General features: G+C 37.3%; 1 protein-coding gene across 3 annotated transcripts in view; it reads right to left on the bottom strand.

Moving 5' to 3' along the window:
• Positions 1–24,077, bottom strand: part of LOC139991902 (neural cell adhesion molecule 1) — a 219,685-nt gene that overhangs the window by 49,505 nt on the left and 146,103 nt on the right. For all 3 annotated transcript variants that reach the window (XM_072012302.1, XM_072012303.1, XM_072012301.1), the window contains exons 2-4: positions 14,917–15,046; positions 8,693–8,904; positions 7,499–7,816 (exon numbers count right to left, since the gene is read on the bottom strand). In XM_072012302.1, coding sequence (XP_071868403.1) covers positions 7,499–7,816; positions 8,693–8,904; positions 14,917–15,041 — 655 coding nt within the window. In that variant the 5' untranslated portion in view covers positions 15,042–15,046. The remainder of the gene's footprint in view (positions 1–7,498; positions 7,817–8,692; positions 8,905–14,916; positions 15,047–24,077) is intronic.

The raw sequence follows: 24,077 nt of genomic DNA on the forward strand, positions 1-24,077 counted from the left end.
GCGCATCACCGCGTTCGAGTAAATATTGCGACCGGCTACAACTGTGCATCTGTATCGTCACGGATAGTCGCGCACGAGCACGCGTTTGGTGAGCATTCAGATCAACGGGATATGAATTAGCGATGATCAGAGTAGCGATACCTATGAATAATACGATGGCTGGTTATATTAGTCTTTAATCCTTTATTGACATAATATTTCGTAAATTGCAGGAATTTAGATATTAAAAGAGAATTAGTTGTTGAATTCCCACAATCCAATTGACGCGTCTATACGCTCAACGTATCAATTTACGTATTCCCTGTGAAATATATTTACAATTTTACATTTGGTTGATTATGGAGCGCAACTCGTCCTATCTCCACCTTTTTTCTCTTTTTCCTCGCGTTTTTTGAGTCAAACACAAGGTAATATTTCTAATTCAAATGGAAAAATGTCTATAAATCTATGAAATTGTTACTCGAATTTCTTAGATATACATAATTCGTTTATATGGGAATGTCCTACCTTTTTATATATCGTCTCATTTTTTATTAAGGATAAATTATATCGCGTTTAGATTTGAGAAGACTGAAACTGATTTAACTGACGCTCATCCGTTTCTAGTAGCTTTTATTTCCCTAATTATCGGAATTTCTGTTCAGGGTTGATACGATTAACAGATTAAGCAACCAACATTTTATTAGTTTCCGTGTTAAACGGAACGAAATCGAACAACGAATTAACAACTGACAACTTGTATCGGCAATTAATCTGAGAGATATCCCTTTTTGACACATAACTCTCTTTTAATATAGGCCTAATAAATGCAATTAAATATTAAATCTAATGCTTGTAGTATCAATGCACAGTCTAAAACAAAATATGATACTCTATGATATTATATATAACATATATATATATACGATATAGATATACATATATACTATGATTGTTATATAGACTAATGCTAATTAATTATGTTAGTAAAATAAGTTTTCTTTAATAATTAGCATAAATTCTTTCCAACTGTTGATACTGTTGCTATGAAATTGATTTTGCTATGATATGTAGATAATTGACAGTTATTTCTTGTTATAGACGTTCATAGTTCTACTTTCCCTTCTACGTATTATACAAGTTTTCTTAGAAATCAACTAGTCATAGGATACAAATATCTATGATTGTACAGTGATGTACGTCTGCATATTTATCTTTAGTTTCTCCATGAGAATGAAACTTCTGATTAATTCATAATAGTCTGCCACAAGATTCAAATACGAGGACTAAAAAAAGGATAAGAACGTTTTCAATATATATTTCCTTAAAAAATAAAAATATTTGCGACCGAAGCATTAAAGCGAGTAATAATACTATAACGCTTACTAGAAAATCATACTCGTCCCTTTTGAGACGAATTTCTCTTTTAACAATGACTATAATTAAATAGATCGTATATCAAGCTAACTAATAGTTATATTTATAATAGGATCTTGATCCAAAACAAACGAAAATTATAACAACTTGGTTTTTCCAAAAGTTAATTCATGGCCTATAGAGCAATTAGTCTGAAATGGGTCAAGAAAGAAATCGCAGATTACCACAATAAATCAACGCTATAGTTTCTTTCGCAAAAATATTTCACTTGGGCTATCAAACAGATTTTAATCGCACGAATTATCAATTATCTAGTAATTTATCGTTCTTCCTATTTTCTGTATTAACGACCATCATATATAACGTTAAAGCCATAAAAGATGAAAAACGTTCGAACACCAACTCCGTCATTGAACGAAATTCGAACTTGGCCACAGAAGCGAAAAACGGCGAGATTGACCCGGGGCCACTTTAATGAAAAACGATAAAGTTCTCAGGGAACATTTCTGGAAAGGAAGGAAGGAAATCGAAGTACATAGAAGAAGCGGAAGGATTCGCGAAAAAGCAAAGTTGCTTGGCCATCGAACACCGTATCGCTTAAGGACATTTAATTGGCAATCGAATCGGTAACGCTAATGCGGGTTGAACAATTAAAAGAGAATTTATTGGCGGTAAACCAACTAGTACCAGGAACGGGAATGCTTATTATTATTTGCACCGTTGAATGAAACTTGCTACGAGCTGGCAATGCTTCGAATTAATAGCTATCACCCGGGGGGGAATATATGAAATTATAGCTGGTTATGTGTACTTTCCTATACCATTGCGCGCCACTGTCGGAATCGGCTAACCGCAAGCAGGCCGTGTTCGTACGTCTAAATTTATTTACAACCGTTCTTTGGCACGAATTAATCAAACGGCAGCTCGGCCGACCTCCATCAGCTCTTACGCGGCGCAGGCAACGCTTGTCAATTAGGAATTTAGAGGATTGGTCTCTCTGTGAAACGAGATAATTGATTCCTACGCGCGTTTCCTACAGTTGGAGAAATTCAATTCCTCTGATTATAATATCTGGTAATTTATCAGCGAAATTCGCAGTATCCCAATGTGCAGCCGTGTACCTATTTATTATTGGTATGTGCAAATATTGTAATAAAGAAGCACGATATAAATTGTTTTGGAGAATTTTCCTTGATTACGCGAAGCTTGTATAGTAAAATGGTAGCGATTGGTCCAATATTAAATACCAGACGCTTTAAAAAAAATATTGATTTGAACTAAATTGGAACTTTTTATATTACATTGTATTAAATTATTTATAGTAAATTAAATGGGAAATAAAAATTCAAAAACAACAGATTACCTTCGTGTTCTGCATTTCTATAAATTCATTTGAACTTGTATTTTGTTCCGTAATAAAATTTAATTATTCTATATAAAATTGAAATTTTAACGTTAATAAAACATAAAATTGATTTAAGCTTACATATATAAATATTTTTTTTTTCAAAATTGCTTTATCACCGAATATTAATTTAAAACATACTAATTTTCATAAAAATTGGATATATTATATTCACGAACGGAAGAAACTATTATTTATTACGATACGTATCAACATCAGATGAAGATTATCTTCTTAGAAATACATAATTGATTAATTTCACGTGCTACAATGAACTAGATCGTAATTTCCTGATAATTTTCTTAAAAATGATACAGTCTAGATCGCATATTTTTTTTTTTTTTTATGTGTTTACGAAAATTTTAAAACCGCCAAACAGGTCTACGATATATCTCATAATATAAAAAAATGTATAAAATATCCAAGTTAACTTATCAGAATATGTACATTTTTAGCGAATGAAACAAATTTCTACTTAGCTTTCTTCTCTTTATTTATCCATATGCAAAATATGAATTTGCACAAATACCTGCAGTCTAATACAGTCTCTTAGATTTAGGATATCTTATCCAAAGTCGAACTGCGCACCGATATGACGATCGACAGGATCAGATACCGATGTTCGAGTTAAAAGCACGAACTGTAACTCAAGCTACTAATAGTTTCACGCGTGTTTACATTAACGTTATCGCTCGGTTCGAATAGTTTTACCCCTCGTAATGGTTACGACTCCCTAACCCTCGCCCTAACTCTATTCTTGCAAATAAGGCAGCGCTTCTAGCTTCTCCGGAGTGGAACACCCTTCAACCACCGCTTGTACAATATATCTATCTCGTCACCCCAAGCAGCTCTTTGCTCGGTAACACCTAAACGCGTGCCGCGGTCGTACAAGCGCGTATTCTTTAGCTCGTAGAAAGCAGAAACTAGTGGCAAACACAATCGCACACATACATTGAGTGTCTCAATACTCGTGGTACAATCGTCGAGGACGATTCTACATGTAGAAATTAGTTACAGAGTAGGAATTTTTCATACGATCTTTTATTTTCGATAAAATCGAGTTTGAAAATTTATTCATCAATTAATTTTAGATTAGACTGAAGCGAATAATTGACAGGAGGTCGACCTACTTGCAAAGATAAGTCGAGAGGCGTAGAATAACATTTCTTCGCACGTTGTTTCGTTTCTGAGAAAAGTGTGAGTTTTCATCAAGTACGCGTGTATCTGGCCAATTTTTAACTAAACACGATGAAACTCTATTTTCTTGGAAACGAGGCCTTAAACGAATAAATTTTATTCTATATTTCACGCTTATTTCTTCACGTAGAATCACTTTCATACCGACTGTAGTACGATTATACCGTGATACTCCGTCTTTGCCGTATGCAAAGATTCTCTTCTACATACGTATCTTCGATTTATTTGTTCGTGTAGAATCACCTCCACGCTGACGTATCGTGATTATTGGAACACTCTATATATACACATGCGAAGAGAAGCATGTATATACTACACATACGACGCCTCGTCACAAGTATCGACCGACAACGGCTGAACACGCCAAGAGCTCGCGTAGAAACACGGAATCGAAGCCGCGGACCTAGAAAGCACGCGATCCACTGATCCGTCTTGCGAGAGGCGTTACTGTTATCTTCGCTGACCAATCTCGAGCGGACGACTAATAGGTTCAGCGCGTGAACACCTTGTCCTGGCAGGACCACGTGAAAAGGCATTCGGTAGCGAGAGTCCGTCGGCTCGGCTCAGGTCCGAGAAATCGTCGTGGCGAATTGTTTAACCGCGATGGTAGATAGAACGATAACCGGGGCAGAGGCCGATCAAGCCTCGGGTCAGGTGGCTTCGCGAGCCGCGAAGAATATTACTTTGAAGCGTTTATCGCCGGAATCTAGCACGCCGGATTTTCCTCCGATTCCCTTGCAGATTAGTTCGAATTGGACTTTAATTCTGATAGTCGTACGAGCATCTTTCTACCGTAGTACTGTTTCTTTCGTGGCGCGAATATTCTCTGGATTTTTCTACCGCAAATATTTATGTGGCGTTGATCGATTAAAATCTATAGATCGAAAGCTATAGGTATATATTTAAATGGAACCAATTGAGTGTAACTGAGAAAGATATATTTTATGTATTGTATAAAGAGGAGCTGATTTATGTAAAACTGTAGATAAGTTGTTAGAATAACCATTTGTATTCGTTGTACCGTATAACGTAGCATTAGTCACGTTATTCGTTTGCAATTAATCTGCTGTTAAGAATACAATGAAGATGTGGAAATATTTCGAGTTGCTTTCTCTGATTTATTATCTTTAGTTTCGTATCGTCGGATGGTTTTTGAAATTGCATAAAATGTAACGAAATCACGTCACCGCAACCTAGTCACGAATATTCGGAATATTACTGTGATTTTACGCGAGTCTAAATTTGAAAAAAGCGAAATGAAAGTTACCGGACACGTTATTTTAGCGTTTGAGGATACTTCAGATCCCCAACGTCACCCAGATAATTTTTTAGCGCGGAAATTATTTTTAAGAAAACTGTAACAATTCTAATCGGAGAATTTATAGAACTGATAATTCCTATAAATCTGAAATAACGAAACTAATTCATTTAAAGTGATAGAGAAAATGCATTGAATCACATGGGATACTTTAGAGAAACGAAATGCCACCAAACTCTTTTTTACAAGATTATATTTCATACACTTCGACCAATAAATCTCAACCTAATAAACGTCTATCAGATGCTTTTTCTCTCATTCTATGTTATGCCTAATATTCTCTTCGCAAATGAAGAAAGCCTGTTCGTGCACCATGGGAACTCCAGACCACCAACGAGGAAATACATACAGATAAATTCTCGAACGAGTGTCAAACACGTTTCTTAATCGGTCTTTCGCTCCTTTGCGCGTATGATTGTCCGAAGCCGTAAAAGATCAAACTTATTTATTGCCGTGAGTCAAGCGTGTAAGTTGTACAACCTATGCGTTAATTCGCCGTAAAAGCAGCTGATTTCTGTATAATTTCGTTGCGAAAGTTTCGACAACACGAACCAGAGATCGCACGAAACGCGCCCTGCGTCTCGTTAATGCTTACCACTTGACGTCACCGGTATCGTGATTCTATCTACTTATAGCAGACGGAAATATGTAACCGTTTAGCCTGGTATTCGCGCGATTTCGCCATTATAACTGCAATACGTTGTACATGATTTAGAGAAGCTGTTGAGGGAACATACTTTCTTGACTATGAAGAAATATTACGAGGTATTTAGAAAGGTGAAAGTAATATGTGCATTCTATCTGATATTTAATTTACGACAGACACGTAGTTCTTAATGTCATTTTCTCGGAAAGTATGTATCCTAATAGAGAATTATTTATATCGCTAATTTAGAATTTATTATTATGTTCAATATTGAGACAAAATTTAAATACTGTACTAAATGTGATAAATTGTATCACAGCACATGTGTAAGAACAGAACTCTTTTCGATATCCGAAACAGTAAGGATCGGGAAAATTGTTGGAAAATATTTCGATATGTTTCGACTCTTGAAACTAGTGGAATAATACGACCCAAGATAAGTTTATTATTTTTCCGACACCAATAATGTCTGTGGAGACGTGAGATCTCGTTATAAGCGAAATATAAAATTAGCCAAGACCCGAAGCGCATAATAAAGTCTAATAAAAAATATATAAATTTACAAACTATATAAAATTACAAAAATAATGAAATGAATATTTAAACGATTTCATTTCATTTCTTCGTTATATGCTGTTTCAATTACAATTATATCACCAACTCTCTATTTCTGGATCTTCTATCTAGAAATCTTCTATCTGAAACTGCACCAGTTTGAACGACACAATTATCTCCGAATTACGACAAGCACGATGTTGAAATCCTCGGAATGAGAACAGAAATAGAACCAATGATGAGATTAAAGGAGTAATGTCATTTCAAAATGCGACGAAGAGAAACGAACAAAAAATCGAAGAAAGGCATTTTCACAGCGAAATATTAAGATCTTGTTCGATTTTTTGGATACCTCAAAAATAGTACATTTTCAATATAAAACATAAACAAACATCAAAGCAAGTTGCTAAATTCTCTACTCTAATCCACTATTTATCCGAATTCCTTTAACTCCATTCATCTTCCTATTTCGTTCATTCCCATCTGCAAATAAACGCAAGCTCTCAAAGAAAATTCTCATCAACCGATGGCAGCTATTTTCCAAAACACCTTGTACTTATTAACACCACCATAAACGGCCATATTAAAGTCTCGAAAATATCTGTTGGAATACATCGGGACGACGTGGTATTGAAGCGCGATCCAGTCAAAACGTGCGTGAAAATTTTTTAATTACAGCTATCCATCACAGTTATTTTACGCATTAGGTTTGCTCTGTTCGCTGGTAGCGCTTTTACGCTTTTAACGAACAAGAGATTAAAATGCAACAATGACAAATGTAATAACTAGACGGCGGATTTTTATGCGTCTATGGGAAACTTGAAAATGTAAAAATCCACAGAAAGTTTATAATCTGCAAAAATATAGAAAACATCCAAAGCGTGATATTATTTACTAAATATTTAGTAGAGAAAACGATCCTCTGCTTGAGTTCAATTTTTTTAATTACACTCGTAAAAATACGAATATAATAATATCCGTGATCTGGTAATGTAGTGGCGAATAAGATTCTGTAACTTACGATTCACATCGAGAACGACCAGCCTGGTTTGCGGCGGCACAAGGTTAGTGTTGCTGGCCTCGCATATCAGCCGAGCCTTGAGATGTTGCCTTCCAACTTTAGGATAGGACAAGCGGTTAACCGTCAGGCCAGAGTCGGCGTTGTAGTGATAGGACTCGTCTATCACGGTGTTGTCGAGGTACCACGTCAGCTTCGGGGGCGGCTTGCCACCTCGTACCTCGCAAATCAGGTTCACGTCACTCCCCTCGTTGTATGGTTCCTCCAACCTCGAGATGTCCCTCGTCGTCCCGTCCAGTATCACCGGCTTCGACGGAGGCACTGTACGAAACACACATACGTACGTACACATGTACACGTGTATATACAGACGCATATTCACACAGAGGCAGCATGATTGAATCAGCGGAAATGCGGATTGATTATTTGTCCGCCGCTTGAGAATGGCTGATCTATCGCGCTACCTGCGTGCCAGCGTGATTTACTCGTGAAAGATTGATTAGGGCCAATTGAGTTCCGCTGATGCGAGTGATTTACCATTCGGTGAATACTCTTTTGTCGACGATTACGCGCAAACCGTGGAAATGAACGGTTAAAAACCAGCAAATCCTGCTGGAATTCGTGCAAGCGTGAAACGGTAAATTGCGCAAGCCTTGGATGGTTCGTTTATCTCTCCTACTGGATATATAATTGTTCTTCTCGTTGCCAGAAATACGAACGATTTCGTGCAATGAATAGCGTAAACGAAGGTGTTCCGTGCAACGCTAGAAATATTTTCTAAAATGAATTCGATGAGATATGATATCGTGTACTTAGTAAATGTCTTAATCAAGACGATAGTTATGTCGTGTGGTTAGTACGATAGCTTATCTTTCTGGTTTGGAATCCAGCTGGCATTGAGAAATTATTATTGTATAATATATCGAATGTGATTGTTAAATTGTTATACTTTCAAGATTATTAATACGATTAAATCTTTTTTCATTTATATCTCTTCTTTCTCTTACTAGCGAACGTTACGTTGTACAGGTTGATAGATGTTTCAATATTTCTGAAGGAAGATATATAGCGTTACAGTCCCGAAGATTGCAGTATTAATTGCATAATAATACGAAATATTCGCTGAGAATTTTTAAGAATTGGAACATCTACTGACGTTGCGCGTAATTTCTGATAGATGACAGGCGCGCTACTCACTTATAACAGTCAGATTCATCTTCTGCTTTCTCGTCGGCGAATTCTTGAAGTCCACTCGACACCGATAGATCCCTTCGTCCTTCGTCTCCAACCGATCGATGCTGAGGTGAGCAGGATTCGATGCCGTGATAAAAAAAGCTCTTGGCCCTAGCGCCGTCGGCGACGACCACAGGCGAGCATTGTTCAACTGTCGTCGACCACGGACGTCGAAGCTGAAACCATCGGTTCTTTGTAGCAACGACAAGCATCCGCGAAACTTTACTGTTTCTTATTACGTCGTGATAACTCTGATAATTGCCAGAAAGAAATATTAAATCTAATTTTTGAAATTGTACAAGACACGATTATTAATGTGATCTTACGATATGTTTTTCATTCTCTTTGAAAATCTACGAAAGAAAAATTTATCAAACGACCCATATCGTAACGAAAAAGATTTCAAGTAGTACGAATTTCTTCGCGAGAATGTTTCTGCTGGATATGAGTCAGTGCTAAAATCCCATGGAATTGAGACGAGAATTTTCATGCAACAAGCACTTGTAATCTCGAAGATCCGACAGTCGACAACGGTCTTCGAGTCGTCTCGCGTCGTAGACTTTACTTGGTGTAACGTGCGAACTTGAGAACATGCTTGCGCGAGCTTATCGCTCCTGAAATCCTCGACGATTCCGCCTTCGATCTAGCTACGAATCTCGAAATCATTGGTAACACGATTATGAAGCGAATAATCGTGTCTCTCGAGTCTAATTGAGCAAGAAGGAAAGCTTCCATTCGAGAAACTTAGTAATGTTCGAAGTTTAATCATATGAATATTAAGTAAGTGTAAAGTCTTCTAAAACGCAGATGACAAATGTATAGTTTCCCTTGTTATATATTATCGATCTGCTAAAACAGTGACAAAACTAAAAAATATAAATTTAATAGAAATTTTGAAACAGAATTTTTAATCAAAGAATTTTCGTTTATAATTTACAATTTAGATTGTGTATTTTGATATAATTGAAATTTTTATACTAATGTTACCTACTATTCGAACGATTATTTCCTATTGCAAAGAATATCGTCAAAAATCGTAAGATATAATAAGATCTTCGAATAATCCTTTCGGAAGGACGATAGTCGTTTGTAGATAAAATAACAATATTTTCCGTTTCTCTAATATCGAAAAAAATATTTTTTAAATACCTGAACAGGATTCTATTATTTATAACGTAATCCCGATATCGAGGCCAGGGTCCAAGTCCAGTCACGATTTAAGATTCTTCGCCGTACCGTGAAGGATCTTAGCGGGAGAAGCATAACGGAATTAGGATGCGGACAGGACAAAGAGATAGGCGTATACGTCGAGTCTCGTCCGGGGAGCTATTCTCCGTGCATGATTGCATATTAAACAGTCAAGGACGAGGGAGCCGCGAGAAAGGAGATGATTCCGCGAGTGGAACGACAGACGGAAGTTTCAAGAAGATCGAAAGACAACGAGACGTTAAGCCTTACTCCTTTCACCCGTCGTCTCTCTACCTGTTTCTCTTACCTGGTATCACGACGGTGAAGAGGGAGAGAGAGAAAGAGAGAGAGAGAGAGAGAGAGAGAGAGATAGGGAGGGTCGAGAATGAAAGAAGTGGGAATTGGTAGGAGGCCGAGGAACATGGAAACCGACGGTTCCTCACGAGCGACTAAAAGTTAAATTGCGTTCCACGACTGCACGGGAGTTCGGATTTCCGCTCGTGACTGAATATTCCCAAAGCTATCCCACTCTGCCGGCTGCTTCCGCGGCATTGACGTTGAAATACGATTTAATTCTTCCACTTCGCACTTCCAACAGACGAGGAAAGCGCTTCCGTGACGTGCCGCCGCTGTCCGGACGTCCGTATGGTTGCTTGCCTTGAGGCCGCCGCACCATCGGCCTTTAGGGCTTCTTCCACACTGATGCAACACATCACACGCATACATATACCTATACATATGTATAATATGGGTCTCTACATATTCCCTATTCCTCGTCTTCTTTCAGAAAATCACCGGTTTTCCATCGGGGCTGAAACGATTCTTGGATATAACGCGTTCATTCCTTCGTTCGATTGGCTTTCGACGAGCGATAACCCCGCAAAGCGATTCCTAGCTATCAGTCTTCCGACTCTTGGCTGAATCTTTGGATCGATCGACGGTCTCTCACGTGCCTCGTCGATCACCTGACTGATTCGCGGAGATTTTCGAAAGAAGAATCGCCGATCGAACGTTCCTGAACGCGACGTTGCATAGAAATCGAGACGATCCGCGGCGAAAACCCTCGTTTTTATTGGAAATCACAAGCGCTGGATTCGAGAATTGCAGCAAGATTCGACGCCTGCATTCGTGAATGCACGACGAACTATCTTACTATCGTAAGAACTACTCCCCCGTGGTCTGTACGCAGCATCTTGCACCTCTTTGATTCGCTGAGTTTCGGTTTCGCGATTATTTGCAACGATCGATGACGTCTCTATGGATCCTTTCTCTAAATTTGTAAATTTGGTATAACAGAGTATTGCTAAATGAGAAGCATTTAGTAAAAATGTTCAACTCTTTGAAAGTGTAACGAAACGAGTGCAATGAATACGATAAAATAAATATTTTACTCTAAATTCATTGTATTAATAAGTTTGCATTCATGAAGCCACGCAACGAATTCTTGTACAATATATAATTTGGTATAATAGTAATGTTTATTATATACGTTTTAAAGAAATTACTTATTGAACGAATACTTACAAAACAGCGACTTCAGACATTGCAAGTTGCAACATATTCGACTATCTTTTCTCTGTCTTTTGCCACAACACGCTCTCATCTTTTGTCTCCCTACGGCTTCGATAGTAAACTATTAACCCTTTGGCGAAAGAACGACACCAGGACGATCATTCGTATAATGCAAGCGATTTAGAAGGTTTCTAAGGGGAGTAGCGAATGAAATTGGACAGATTCAATTCGATGGAACGATGTCCCTTAAGAGCAATTCAGGACGCTGTTCGGAGATCTCACAAATATTACGGAAAATTTCATAAAAAGCTGACGGTGGCCGAGTCTAAAGAAAATACGGAAGAGCGGAGGAGCAGTAGGAACTGGAGAATAAGAAGGAAGAAAACGTAGAAATAAGGTCAGCCAAGAAAACGAAGTAGATGAATCGATAATCGGGAGAATCGAATGAACGAAACGTCCTGACAGGGTGAAACATTCAAGTGACCGAATAAATCGGTGTAATAGGATTACAAATGAGATTAAGCGGCAACTACGCGACGGGGTTAACACGGGTGAGGTGATTTAAACGGGTGAGAGGGTAGATTTAAAAACGTTAACAACTCAGTCAAGTTAACTCGTAAAAGAGATTCCAAATATAATATCATAATTCGTCGGAGTTTTACGACGCGACATACAGAGAACTAGATTTACATATAAAACAAGCCAGCGCTTATCTCCCGACATGGGTTTGCTCGAGGGCGGAGCAGCGTTTCGTTTCGTTGGATTAGTCAAAAAATTACCCCTGTTTATCAGGTATAACAGTGCTTAGTCATAATCACAGGAGGTATTCGCTTTCTCTTTACAACATACGTTTTCATTATGCCGCATTAATTAAAGAAATCTGAAAGGTTATTATTTCTCGTATTATACGAACGAACGAATAAATTTGGTCTACATTGATAAACAGAGTATAAGCAAGGTGTAGAATATTATGCAAGCCGTATGAAAAGGATGTAAATGATTTACATCGTAAAGAAAATAATCATTTCTGTTATTATAGGGAGTAGAAAATAGAAATTAAAAAAACGAACGTGAAGCGAAACACGATAAAACGAAATATCAATTAACATTTCATTTACATCGAAGCTTTAAGCAAAATTTGGAATTTGAACGGTTATTGAAGAGATTAAATCAATTTTATTTTTTACAATTATGTGCGGAAAAGAGACGTGATATTTGCATTGCTATTGAAAGCTTTGAATTGTGTGCTTCTACTTGCTATTCTAAAGAATTCATATCAGCGTATATTATTTAACGGCAGATTATCGCTGACTAAGACTAATTGTAAAGAAGGTTATACAATATAATTAGGTGAATTATTAATCAAATTATTGCGCTACATTTGGAACTAAATGCACCTCTGATGTGTGAAATGAAATAATTAGCCTACTCTGCTGTATTTATATGCTAAATATTTAGATATTTTGCATAATTAATTAGCAAATAATTTACAACCGCTTATAAACGATTACGTTGTCTAGTTAATAGATTCGTATGTTTGACAAATAATAATTTCAATTTTGCGGTTTCTTCGTAAATATACTATGTGTAAGATTATAAAGAAATAACTTTACTTGAAGGTATAAAAATATATGTTAGATAGAAATTGTCAAAAGAAGAGATGTAAGCTAAGTCTATAGAAGATAACAAATAGACGAAGTTTAAAAGTTTTCAAAACTTAGAAGTTTGACGGATTTCTTTTAGATAGACGTGACACTCAATAATATACGTATGATATGATAACTTAAAGGTAGTTTTCACGTTTTACGCATCTAAAATCTGTACTTTTCTACGTAAAATACACGCACTATTTTTATACCTCGTAGAATTGGTATAAACCGATCGTGAATGTTAGCAATAAAACATCGTATAGCAGCAGATTTTGTTAAGAATTTACGAGCTACTCATAAAATCGTATAATTCCGATACGGACACCCGGCTTACATGTTATTTCAAAAGCACAACTTTCTATATATCACTGAATTTCTCTCTATAGCAACTGAAACAGAACAAATAAACTGTAATGATAAAAAATGCAATTTTTAAAAACTGAACATTCGATATGCTTCATTTCATAACACATCTTCACAAAACCTAGTCTTTTTCCCTTTTTTTTTTTTCCTTTTGATATACTTTTTACATTCTTGAAAATAAAAAAAGGACATTTTAGGAGTTTAAATACTCGTACGATTGTTGTTAAATCCATTGAGAAAGTGCCGGTACCAATTTCAAATTGATTTAAATTGTAATTATTCCTCGAAATAATTTCTTTCCGAGTTAAAAAATCGAATTCTCAATTCATTTATAAAAATTCTGACGAAAAGCTTACCATCGCTTTTACATCGCACCGTTGAAGAGAGGGCGCGCGATAAGTCGAGGAAAACAAGAGAAAGCCGAAGAAACGATATTCGCCATTTCGTGTCTTTAACAGTCTGGCGCACGTATGATAAGCGAGCCGGCACGTCTCGTAATAAATATTTTACTGCCTCAGCCGGAAAAGGGTACGCGGGGAGGACAGGAAGAAAAGCTCGTCGAGAGGATACAAGGGGTGTCTGTCTGCCTCTAAATTTAAAGTTCCCTCTCTAGCGGCGAGGATTAAACTGACTTTACAACAGGCAACGACCTATGCCTCCAACCATCCGATTCAACCCCTACATCGCTTCTGCCAGGGATGGAAGAGAAGAAAACGGTGGAAAAGCTCGAGACGATGCATCGCCACCACCGCACATATCTTACACCTTATTACATTTCTTAAATATGACCCGACGGGCAGCAACGTCGACTACCCCCACGACCACATGCCCCCACCCTATGATAGAGAGTGTCGCGCTTCTTCGCGAAAGCGACGAGCTTCGAAGGTTTGCGGGCCAAGCACCATTCTATATGCAAAATTTCACGGGTCGCGGAAGCGAAATAGCGAGTCGGCAAGCAAATGAAGTTCACCGTGGAAAATAACGCGAGGAATTTCTGGACCGTCCCTTCTCCATCCCTACGACCACGCCCGCAGTGCTCCCCGTTTTATTTCTTCTAGGCAATTTATATTCCCGGATTATCGGGTTTCAAGAGAATTTTAGACGTCGCATAGCCTCGCGCGATATCCTTCTAACCGTTGGCTGGTTTTTAAAGGCTTCTGATGAATTCGGGGCTTTTAATAACGATTCGGGATTACAGTGGGATTTTATTGGCGGATAGGAGTACGGGAGAATTTAGTTTTCTATCGTGTTCTCTCGTTATTCAAGCTGTTCCGTCGTGTCTTTTCTATCAGTGATCATCAGTGTTTTCTGGCTGTTTATAAATTGAGATTATCGCAACATTACTTTACCGTAAATGTCTAATAGCGGACAAGTAAGGTCCTTTCTTTTTCTGTCTGAAGGAGAAAGCAGGTTGGTTTTCGTGTTGGTAGAATTTACGTATCTTTGGTTATGCAAGTAAAAGATTCAATGGCTCACCTGTAGATCGGTTCACCAGCACCCTCTTTGTACCAGAGTACCATGCTGACTTCGTCGTTGTCGTTGGAACGAATATCACAAGGAAGGTGCACTTTGTTTCCTACAACCCCACTGATAGTAATCATTGGAACTGTAAGCAAAAAAGATGAAATATTTACAGTTAATTGTACTATAATAGGATAAAAATTGGATTAAAAGCGACGAAGACGATTAAATTTGAAATTTTATTATCCTCCGGTATCCTTTCACGGTAATTCGCTAAATGTAACCTTAATTAAATTAATATGAAATTAATTATAAGTTTAAGCGGTTACTAACAGATATTTCCTCGTAATATAATACTCGATATAATACTTAAAAAGAACGTAAAACTATATTTAAAGTTTAATTCAACAAAGGTTCCAAAGTTTAAAAAGACTTTAAATTATACTTTATAGAATATAATACACATTTCGTTTGTGGAAGATTATACATATATTGTATAATATAATTTAGACATTAAATAACAATGTTGGACGTATGATGTTCTAGTCTCAGTATGTAAGATTTTTATTGAAACTTTGTACTTTAAAATTAAAATTTGAACTTTGCTCTCGCCTCGCTATAGCGATATATGTAATCGATCCAAAAAGCGTTGAAATAAAATATTGGCTGAATGATATTGAAACGGTAAAATATTTATTTCTATTCTATGCTTTGTCTAAACATCAGTAGCTATCGATATAATACGCATTATATATATTATATATTCATATTAATATAAATTGGTGTTTGTAAAGTTTGAAAAGAATTGAACACAAACAGAGACATGTCTCGTAAAATTTTATAATTAATTATACTTAATTCAAATCTACTCTTTAATTAATCATACGCAGGGATACTTGCTAACCGATTTATTCGCAACCGAACCTACATTGTAACCATTTTTCAAGGCAACATCAATCACGCTCAGAAGTGTGAGCGAACTTCTTTCGAAATCAATGAACACACCAACGCCTCGAAATATCTAATCTCGCCATTAATCAAACTAAATTAATCTCCTTTTATCAATTTGCCATGTACCTCGACAATTTTCTTTCCTCTTGCGTAAATGTGAACGCGCGATTCGTATCGAATTAAATGACTGTCACGGACAACGTAGCATGACAAAACTTTTCCTGCGTCACATTCACGGCCAAACAATGAAAAGAACTTACCGTTCTTATTAAAACGCGCGAATGTAATCCGACGCGCGTCATAATATTTTCATCCTCTGGCTCTCAAATTTCAAAATATTTCATGCTGCATTTTGAAACAAAACATTCTCCACCATATATGGTATTAACAACGGCCGAAAGAGTTTCTCAAAAATGATGTTAATTCTCGATTCTACTATTAGAGCGAGCCATCTCAAGTATGCGCATTACCGCACATCCACGAGGAGAATAATTAACCACATTCGTTTGGTAGGTAGATAGCGTAGTTTTACCAGGTAATAGAAAGCGCCCGTGAGAAGCAGGGCCAAGGTGGTGCACGCAAACTACGAAGACATCCTTCGGGATTAGGTCTCATTACATGAGAATTCTGCGGTGACGTACGCGCTGACGGTTAAGGTCGTGGCTTTCCGACCGAGCTTAGGGCGGCCAAGTCGTCTTGCCGGTTGACGATGCAAGCTGCGGTTAACGGGGGTTTGATGTCCTCATCGCCTTGTCCACCCGATTAGATTTACATGTAGATGGAGTTATCGCGTTTTAACGAGCTACACGGTGACGTACATATCACGAATACCACTCCTTATTTTCCTTCTTGGCTGACGCGTTTGTCGTCCTTGTCCGTCGAAAATCAACGATTGCGTGGAACATTCTCGAGGACCAATGGTCGGACAATCTCATCGATCAATGACACTCTCCTAGCCGCTTGTTCCACAAAACAATCGTAATAGCTCACTGTTACGTGCACTTCCATCTTGGGTCACACGACGCTGATACTTCTCTACAAGTTTGGAAACATAACCATGAAAGTCGGGAAATCGTGGGTGGAGGATAGATAGTGGATGAGTGTCCCGAGATGAACCTTTAGAAAGTTGGTCCGGCAGTTCCAACCGAATATCATTGGCCGAGTAAGTTTCTATGTTGAATTCCCCGCATTGTGAGATTCGTAAATTCTGTTATCAAATTTAACTTTGCTGTTCGAAGGAAAATGGCTAGTTGACGCACTTAGAGATCATGCCGAAGATCATTTCGTTTGGGTCTTCGTATAGTTCGCGAGATTGTGTGTACATACACTAATTTTTCAGTGAAGCAGCTTTTTCATCAGATTCTATATTTCGTTTCAATAGTATAGTACATAAATATCATTAAATGATAGGAAATTTGATATACCTACTCCTAATTAATTAGTATGTGAATACCATAATGAATACAGTGGTGTACAAATACTTTTTGTAGCCACTGTAGATTGCCAATTTCCGATATACTCGTCCCATGGCAATCTAACAGAATTCTTGTTAATTTTGCAGTCCGTGATTCATAAATGTAGTTCTAATTTTACAAATATAATTGAATTATAAAAGTTCAAATCTTCCACCAACACCGGTCATCCGACCAACATTTGTAAATTAAAATTCTAACGAAGAAAAATTTCACGCAACGTATCATATAACAAGCGCAGTCACAATCCGACGAATTTATCGCAAACTTTATTTTTCGGCAAACACAGACTACGAAAACGTCCACAGTGACAAGCACCAGGCTCGGTTATATGATATTGGAACAATTTCATTTACCACAAGAAAAACGCTGGCTAAATTTCACGGCTAGGCGTAACCATACATTTTCTTGGCATCTTGATATGAAAGAAAGAAGCCTCTAACCAGTTACAAGCTCGTGAAACGTCGAGGAATGGGGAGCGATGATGGCTGAGTCGTTTCTTCTTCTTCGTCTCCTGTCGTTATACGAAGAATATTAACGTAGGAACAGTGATTCGGTACAACTATCATTTTTTATGGCATTTAGCGAACTCCAGACGAACAATTTGTATCGTTATGCAAGTCCGCATCGCGTCAGTCGTGGTAAGATTTTAATAATTGTACGTGTTTCGATCGCCGCTGTTGTGTCCGCTCGATCAGATATCGACTATCGACCAACGTAACTTTACCAACCTCTGGTTAGGGTCCACTGATTTTAATTACTTTTGCGAAAGTTTAGCAACTGAAAGTGTATTTACCGTAGAAATTCGCAATTTTGTTGGGTGGTTCGTTAGTTCACTGATTGTTCTCTGTTTTTCTTTATATCTGAATGATTTCAGAAGGAAGATAGTTCTATAGGTAATTTATTATATAGGGTGAGGTACGTTACGCGTTTCCACCGAGTATTTTTGTGAATATCGGTTATATTGAAAAGTTTTAGTAGACGAAGTTGGAACTTTTCATATTGAGTCGAGCTTGTAGATAAATCTAAAATAAAGCAAGACTAACTCAAAGAACGACTCGACGTAGATTCATCCTATGGTGCAAAAATTCGATGTGCCATGTTCAAAGAGTTATCATTTTGTCAACCGAAGAATTTTATATCTGTCAGTCAATTGTCAATATCAAAATCGAGCAAGATTTGAATAAATCATTAGATATTGTTAAACTACTTTCAACCAGCTTTAATCCTCTCCCGTGCTAGTATCCCTGCACATAGCAGGTTAGCCGAAAAGTGGAATCGGTTTTGCCAGTAGCACCAAACTCTAGTCGACGCTACCCGTAACGTTTGAAATAAATAAAAATTTGAAATAGTCCTTGGACTATTTCTGGTGGCAGCAACTACCAATTTCAATCTCAACTTGACTTAGAACAAATAAATACGTAACAGAGGAAAATTTTTTGGTTTTTGCTTTCGAATTCGCCGATCTACGATAATCAGAAGATGGAAAAACCGAATCGTTGAAACAGTTCTGCCAAATTTCCACCTTAGTAAGGTTTCATAGTCGAATCGATTGGACTGACAAGCGAATAGTACCCTTTAGCGTCGTTAACATTAACAAAAGCGTCAATTATCATGATATTTCGAACTTGTTTCGATCGAAATTCTAGTGGTCGTCTAGTTTGCCGATTGAATAGATATGCGTGTAGCGAGCATCGTAATTCGTTTCTGTTGCCGAAGAATCCTCGAACCCCCACGTCGTTCCCGGTACGGATCGATGCCTCGACTCGTGCGGTTCATAAATAACCTTTCTACGCGGAAAACGAATCCATCAACGAGTTTGCTTCTTAACTAGCCAATTCGAGGTAACATCAAACGCAACATAAGGCTGCCGTCTTCTTCCATCCCCTCGCAGCTGCTGCGCGTTGCCAGGCCCCCGTAAATAAGTAATCTTTCCGTTTCCACGAATGCGCGAGAGGGTTTTGAATCTCGAGGATGATCGCCTCCGGGCGAACGTGTCCAAGATACCAGCCGCGTTTATTTTCTTTTTTATCGAACGCGTAAATTTAACTGGCCTTATTTTTGCCCGACGTTTTCATTCGTTTCCGTTGCTCGCCATCGGCAAAATGAAATATAACGTTATTATTCTGGCATGCCGCGAATCCTTTCGCGATCTCCTTTCTCCCTCCTCTGCTTCTTGGTTGCGCGTATCGTATGAAGCACGTTCCTTTTCAGCGTGAAATCTTTTGATAATTTATCGACGCACGAAACAATCTTTCACATAATTCAAACGTAAATAAAGAGGCCGTATGTCAATGGCGCAGAGAATTTTTACTCCTGTTTTATGACTTTTTAGTTATCAATATGTATTCCGCGAGTCATCGACGTTCTATCGTGAGAATGTGCGAGGATGCTGTGAACAATTTAATCAGAGCTGGTTATATAGAAAATTAATTAACGTGTACTTGTTACAGCGGAAACCATCGAAGATAAATGATAAATAGAGTTTAGGCATAAATTCGTTTCACTTTGTTAGAATTTAATCTTAAAGTTAAGATTAATAATCTGTGGTAGACTCAATGTTTATGTTAAAATAATATTCAGTGATATTTATTCAACAGAACTACAGAACCAAATGTATATAAGCGAGTGATATAATTAACAAAGTATGGAGATTATTGACAGTTGGCCAGTTACTCTCAGACTAGACGTAGGTAGTGACCCATGATCCCTTAAATATTTTGAACCCCACTCTCTATACAGTAATGAGTATGACCTGTATAAGTGTCCTGTTCAAATGCCTGTGTGGGTGTCTGTGTAAGAGTATTTGTGCCTATGCGTGTAATATCGTTGTATTCCAACACACTTACTAAATATTGCAACGAGTATTGCACTCTGCATATTTTATACATCTTCGCGCCTTAAATTTCCCATAAATGTATAAGAATCACCACCGCAATTATAAACTTTGACGATCTCGAGGAGAACCCTAAGGATGATAATGATCGATACCTTGGTAATTTAATAATCTACAGTTCGTCGATAACGGGACCATATTCCTCGATTCCGTTGTAAAGTTGGAACTAAGACAAATTGTCTCGTGTCGAGGTAATTAAGACTCGGCCTACCCTTGGGAATCGCGGAATGAAAATGTCAAAAGATTCTTAAGCCCTAGTCGTCTCCATCGTCGCGTGTAATCCAGATTTATACGGTGATAGATCTTGTTTCTGCGTTAATTATTTCCTTGAGTCGTTATTCAGCATATAGGACCGTTTTACGATAGTGGCGGAACGAAGCAAAGCTATTGAGATAAACTAGCCGAGCGCCGTTCGAGTATCGTTCGTTATCTTTGCTGCGGCATAAATACGACTGTAAAGGAGTAGCGTTAACAGGAAAGGGTGAAAATGTCGAGGTTCGTAGTCGTAAAGTAATAACAAGAGTAATTTGTTCTTGGTTCCACGTACATTTCCCTTCTCTGTAAGGGATTAACGTTATCGAGTTAGTAGTAGAACGTACTTGAAATTTTGTAACACGACGTCGACGAACTTGACGATTCTGACGATCAAATGGTCTGCGACTGTTTCTTAATTTTTTGTCACAAATAATATTTGACTAACTTTCTCTTCGTGAACGTAATATGTATTAACAATTATTTCTACATTGAAATACAAAATTCAAATGTTACAATACCTTTTTTTTTTTTTTTAGTAAATCTAATTATCTGGAAGAAGAATTTTGTTTCTATTCGATTACATAAATAACGCTATCTTTTTTATAAAATAGAGATATAACATGTAGAGGGTGGAGAAAATAAAACGGACGTACTCGTCCGAAAGGGGACTGTTATTAATTATTCAGAATGTTATGTCACAGTGCAATTTACTATCGGCTAAATCGTTTAACTAGATTCGACCGACAGATGACACTAGATTGGCTGATTGTTTATTAAATGCTGTCAAATTATTGATGCTAATAAGCCATGGTTTGCCGAGCACGCGTTCGAACGATGCCAAATAAGCGACGGTGGATGTCGAAAATATCTGGCAATGACGCATATGGCTAACTATATGACGCCCACCAATCAAAATTATTGTAATATTCGAACGCGGCCGTGACTCGAAAACGTCGGCTCTGTCCATAAGTACCTAATGAATCGAGAATTTATGTTAAAGCATTTTAATGGTGTTGGTAACAGTTTCTCGTTTCACAATAAGTTCAATGACATACATGCAACGTTGCATGAATTAATTAGATACGATGCTTCGGTTTTATTAATTTCGATAAATTTATACATGCATCGTGTATGTTCATGTATGTCAATTAAATATGTACATTCGATGCTATTCTATCTTTATAATTTCGTTGAAATTCTCACTACTTGTTAGTGTATTCTTCTAAAATTCCAGGATGCAGGGACCAGCCGAATAACACGTAAGAGCATAACTAGTGTTTCATATCGATGTACCTATTCAGAAATCTGAGGTATATTTAATATTTCGGTAATTATATACTTAAAACTTGTACTTTATTGTGACAAAATACTACTCGACTTACTTTAACGATAAAATCCGGAAAGGATGCACTTGAAGAAAAAGACCCTCAAAAGATGAAAAGTTACATAGATGTACCTTTTCATCGATAAGCGAGCGAAGATACAAAGAGTGTCATCTTTCTTTGAATAATCGTATTTGTCATCCGACTTCCAAGCAATCGAAATCCCTTTCGAACGAATAAACACGGGTGAAACAAATTACACGAGGAAAAGGAAAAACACGAGCAAATGTGGCGTTCTTGGCCAGTTTCTTAATGTCCTCCTTTGTAGCGGAGAAATGAAAGGAGACTATTAAAATGGTGCTGGTCTGTCGAAGAAAAATTCTCCTGGCAGTGGAGACGACTTCTCTGTTAAGTCCAGATGTATTGTAGACCGCAATGTAGTAGGTAGATTAATGGTTTTTACCGGTGCTCCACCGGAGCTTTTTATAGCAAAAGGTGGCCCTGCTCGGGATAGAGTGCCGCGACCGGCACATTCGGGTTCCGCTCAGCCAGTAAAACTTGTAATTACTGTAAATCGCGATGTAATTGCCGTAGTAATTACCGTGGAGCAAAGTAGGCGCCGGTTCGCGTAAATAAAGCTGTGCTTGCGAGCTTACCCGCAACCCCCGTAAATTTCAATCGTGAATGTTTCATTTGTTATGGAACCACTTTTAATCGCCCGCCCTGTTCTCTCAGTTCTATTAACTCCTCTGTACGGTGGATATCGTTTTTCCCAGTTACCAATCTTATTTTTTCTCTTTAATTCCGCTAATAACAAAGATCGTTTTCAGTCTTTTTGGGGATACCGTGTTGCGGCAAGCGTTATAACCTCCTTTTTTTTTTTTTCTTTTTAGGGGTTTCGTACGTACCGTTTATTTATATGCCGGGCTATTCGTTCGTGTGTATCAATGTTTCTATAAGTGTCTGACTTAATAAGAAATTTATTCGGTTCATTAAGGACTTGTTATATTTTTGTAAAAATTGTTGTTACGAAATGTATTGTAAACGCAGCTTTGCTTTTATTTTCCGAATATTTGTATTTGGAATGAATTATTCAACTTAAGTTAAGGGATTCGCATATAGTTACTTTCCATGAATTTCTGGCTGGAATATCTCGTGAACTTCAGGGACACCCTATGCGGACGCAGTTGTCGCGATTTTATGGATTCCCTTTGACGATCCCCACCCAGAAATGAGATTATGTATATCTCCGATTTACTTTACTAACTACGCAAAGCCGATTTATCAGCGAGCTGTGACTACCAGGTCGCGTGTTTTTCTCTTTTACAATCGATTCGAGAAGTACCGTCTACCTAATTATCGGTGCTGCTTTAAAGTTAGGAAATACTTTCAAACGTGCGGCTACCATCAGGCTACACTGCAAATTCTTTTAGGATCACGACTAGAGGTACGTGCACCGGTATCCTCGTTCCTTTCAGTTCCAGAGGAGAAGTAGAAATTATTCCTTTTTTACAGGGAAATCTTGAGAAATCCAACCGGTATCTCGTTGAAGTAAATTACGTTTCCAAAAGACGAGCTCGCCGTACACTCTGATTAATTTCAAGTGAGATCGTTAAATGATTTTATATCTTGATAATATTCTATACCTATCACAGGTGATGTTAAGAAATTTTTCTAAAACTTTGAATAGATCGAGAAAATAAATCAAATATCAGAAATTTTAAGAGATACACTATATATATATATGTTGAGGCTTTTAAAACATTGGATAATTTAATTAATTTCACTGCTGTAGTTATAAATATTTAGCCCTTGCTAACATTAAACATTTGTAAATTATTTTACGTAAAATTAATAAATATGAATGTTTGTAATACCAGTATTTAATACAAAATTGTTCAAGTATTTAATGACCAATTATATGTGCTTTAATAAATAATATGTTACAACATGATACGGGATTTAATTGCTTTCCACCCGTTATTATCCACTAATTAGTGTAAGTGTTGCTCCAATATAAATGATTGAATTAATAATAACTTTATTTCCAATTAATTTTCTATCAGGCTAATAACCCCGCGTTATATTATTTTCATCAACCAAATAATCAAAAGATGATTAATTGAAATATATTAATTGAAAAGAGCAAGATTAATGCTTCAACTTCCTTTCCAAATATTATACCAACTACTCCTACATATGTGTACTAGAAAAATATTAAACACAGGGGAGTTCCCCTAATGCCGAACGGCACATAATTCCGGGCATTAGCTATATTTG

Source organism: Bombus fervidus, chromosome 11 (assembly GCF_041682495.2).
Source record: "Bombus fervidus isolate BK054 chromosome 11, iyBomFerv1, whole genome shotgun sequence".
Lineage (NCBI taxonomy): Eukaryota > Metazoa > Arthropoda > Insecta > Hymenoptera > Apidae > Bombus > Bombus fervidus.